At 50.3% G+C, this 2,691-nt stretch overlaps 1 protein-coding gene across 1 annotated transcript; it reads right to left on the bottom strand.

Moving 5' to 3' along the window:
- Positions 1 to 344: 344 nt before the first annotated feature.
- On the bottom strand, positions 345 to 1,739 carry LOC119878155 (PWWP domain-containing DNA repair factor 3B-like). Its single transcript, XM_038588873.1, has 3 exons — positions 1,720 to 1,739; positions 1,478 to 1,655; positions 345 to 1,337 (listed from the first exon to the last, which is right to left on the bottom strand). The coding sequence occupies exons 1-3, from the start codon at positions 1,737 to 1,739 to the stop codon at positions 600 to 602; spliced, it is 936 nt and encodes a 311-aa protein (XP_038444801.1). The 3' UTR covers positions 345 to 599.
- Between the last annotated feature and the right edge of the window lie 952 nt (positions 1,740 to 2,691).

Raw genomic sequence — 2,691 nt, 5'->3', positions numbered from 1 at the left:
ACAGTATATGGCAAACATCTGTGCCGTTGGCATCACCCCTCAGGGCTTTTCGTCCACACAGATAAGCATGGAGGATCAAATTCAAGGAATTTCCTAAGAACGAATGCAGTCATTTACACCGAGGTGTCACAGAGAGAGTGAGAAATCCATGTGATGTTTCTGCGAAAATCCATCTTACACTTTTAAAAGCGATTGTTGCTTCATGTCTGACACCAGGGCTCTTTCACGTCATAAGAGATCGTGCGTCCCGTATTTAAAATATGAAGTGCTCTCCAAAGCAACCTTAAAAAACATGTAGACAATGACACATCCAAGTAAGTAGAGAGAAGTACACGTCTGCAGTATTTTTTTTTTATCAAATTAGTTTGCAAGGCGTTTGAGAACTAGAAACGATGGTGGCCGTGCTACGCACAAGTGCCACAGATGGATCCAAAATGAACCCAGCATGTTCCCGGGGTCTCAAACTCCTAGAACGTATGTACATGGCATAGAGAATGGAAGGATCCCGCATTGCATACAGACAGGCAATGAGAGGTCTCCCTGCTGCAGTGTGGGCACAGGAGGGCTTACTTATTAGCTTTGCCCCTTGGTGCCGATCTCTATCGCATTTTCTTTAAGATATTTTTATCAAACAGCTCTTTTTCTCGGTAATGCACGGGTGGGCCCCGTAGGTACTTTTCTTCTGCCTCCTTATAACCTAATCCGTCAAGTGCAGCAATTGAACAAATGATTGCTTCTGGCAGAAGAACTTCCAGAACAAAACTCACTTTGTCGTCCCTTGCCAGAGTCAGCCTCTTCTTGTCTATTTGTTTGTAGATTTCTTGTAAATGTCCCACCACGACATCCAACTGGTCTTCATCCTCCAGGTATGTTTCAACGCAGAGCGTGTACCTGTTGGAATTCAGAAACGATGTCAGCCACCTGGACTGTTTCCTGCCTTTGACAATGTCCAGAAGGTGGTGATCGGCCCCCTTCGTTTTCACGATGAAGTCCACGAGCCTCTGGTTGGCTCGGTCCCGAGCAGCCCTCATCCGGTCAGGGAGAATCTTCTTGCGGGGCCTCTTCCCGCCCACGGAGGTCTCCTCCTCAGAATCCTCCAGGTCGGCATAATTGACCTTTGGGAAGTCAGCCTCCAGATCCCCGTCCTGGATGGCTTTCCTAACTGGGTAACTGACGTCAGCAGCATAATAGTCCAGGAAGGAGCCTGCAAAAGACCCACAAGTGAGCCCTTCTCTGTAGTGAGAAATCAGGGAAAACACCAGTTCACACTTTGCTCGTACATTTTCCTGGCTCTCTTCATCAGTGTTTCTTTCTCTTTGCAGTCCAGGGGCTTTAATCTTCGAAGAGGAACTCGAATGCCACTCATTTCAGCGTGCATGTTTGCCTCAATCAAAAGCACCCTTGCAGTCTGCTCTGCTTGGCTGACGCTCTTTACCACCGCTGGCCAAAAGGGGTGATTTTGAAATTTAAACCAGACCATCATTCCTCCTTCAATGGGACAAGGCTCCTGTGGAGAAAGCGTGCTGGTCAGTTGTCCCATTTCCTGGCTGACATCCTTCTTAATAGCAGTGGTGGGGTTCACAGCCTTTGAGCTGGCCGAAGGTCGAGATTCCTGCAGCCCTTTCTCAAACTCTGGTACCTGCAGCTTCCTTCTCCTGTTTGCCAGACGGAGTGAACAACGCGGGCCATCAGTTAGGGCGCTGGAGGAGGCTGCCGCACCTTCCATGCCTGGCTCCCATGGACCCTCATCCGTGGTCCTCAACATTCCCGGAGGAGGCAGAGCGCTCAGAGGAGGCATCCGGGGTCTTTGCGTGGGTGTCAGGTGCCTCTTCTTTCGGAGCCTCCTCGGGCACAGTGAGGTTGAAAACCTGGTGGCGGAGATGGAAGGATGCCTCCATCTTCACCCCGGTACCCGCCTCCTTGGCTATGCGATGCAAAGACCTAACTCTTGAGGTGTCCCTCTTTTCCTTGCCCTCTTTCTCACCACCATCTTCTGAAAGTGACGGTAAGTTCGGGCGCGCTGCTGGAGCGTGGTGAGGACTTTGCTTGCCTTTTCCTTGGAAGGGGAGTGAGGGTTGTGTGTGCCTGTGATTGGCCGCCATCTGGGGCATCCTGTCTCCGAGAATGCACCAGCCGCGATTTGAGGTTTCTGCGTTTCCTGAGACGCCTCAGTAAGATCCCTTGGCCTTCCGGTAGTCTTTAAGAGATCGCTTTCTTGGTCCCCTTCGGGACGGTGTAGTGGTCTCTGGATCATCCGATGCTCCTGCTGGGGCGCACATCTGCTCTCTCTTCAGAATCTCCAATGCCACTGAAAGAGCGTTTCTGTAAGGCACTTCCTGTCCCGCTGGGACACTGGCCTTCGACTGGGCTGTTAGCAAGGAGGTAATGGATTCAATCTGAGACTCGTTTAGGATCTTTACGTCTGTGCTTTTCACTTTAATTTTTTCATCTACCGAGAGTATTTCAAACTTCTAGAGAAAGTGCTCCTTTCCTCTTATTTCTTGGTGAGACCCCGGATCTGGACAAAACCCTTGCTGGCCACAAGTGGTCTTTCCAGTTGCACAGGACATACTCAGCATCCATTGTGATTTGGGTGTCCTCTCAAGAGGTGACTAATAGAGGTTGAGGGTTCTGGCCGTCAGACACACAGGCACGGCACATCTTCCCTAAAACAATGTCCTTCAGCACGCC

Source organism: Canis lupus, unplaced genomic scaffold, assembly GCF_011100685.1.
Source record: "Canis lupus familiaris isolate Mischka breed German Shepherd unplaced genomic scaffold, alternate assembly UU_Cfam_GSD_1.0 chrUn_S102H262, whole genome shotgun sequence".
Classification (NCBI taxonomy): domain Eukaryota; kingdom Metazoa; phylum Chordata; class Mammalia; order Carnivora; family Canidae; genus Canis; species Canis lupus.
This window is presented reverse-complemented; position numbering and strand designations above follow the sequence as displayed.

Coding starts and splice junctions, on each gene's coding strand:
- LOC119878155 (XM_038588873.1), bottom strand. CDS start 1,739: ATGGGAGCCAGGCATGGAAG. Junction 1,656..1,719: donor ATGGGAGCCAGGCATGGAAG/GTGCGGCAGCCT, acceptor TCTGGCAAACAG/GAGAAGGAAGCTGCAGGTAC. Junction 1,338..1,477: donor CCATTGAAGGAGGAATGATG/GTCTGGTTTAAA, acceptor TCCTCTTCGAAG/ATTAAAGCCCCTGGACTGCA.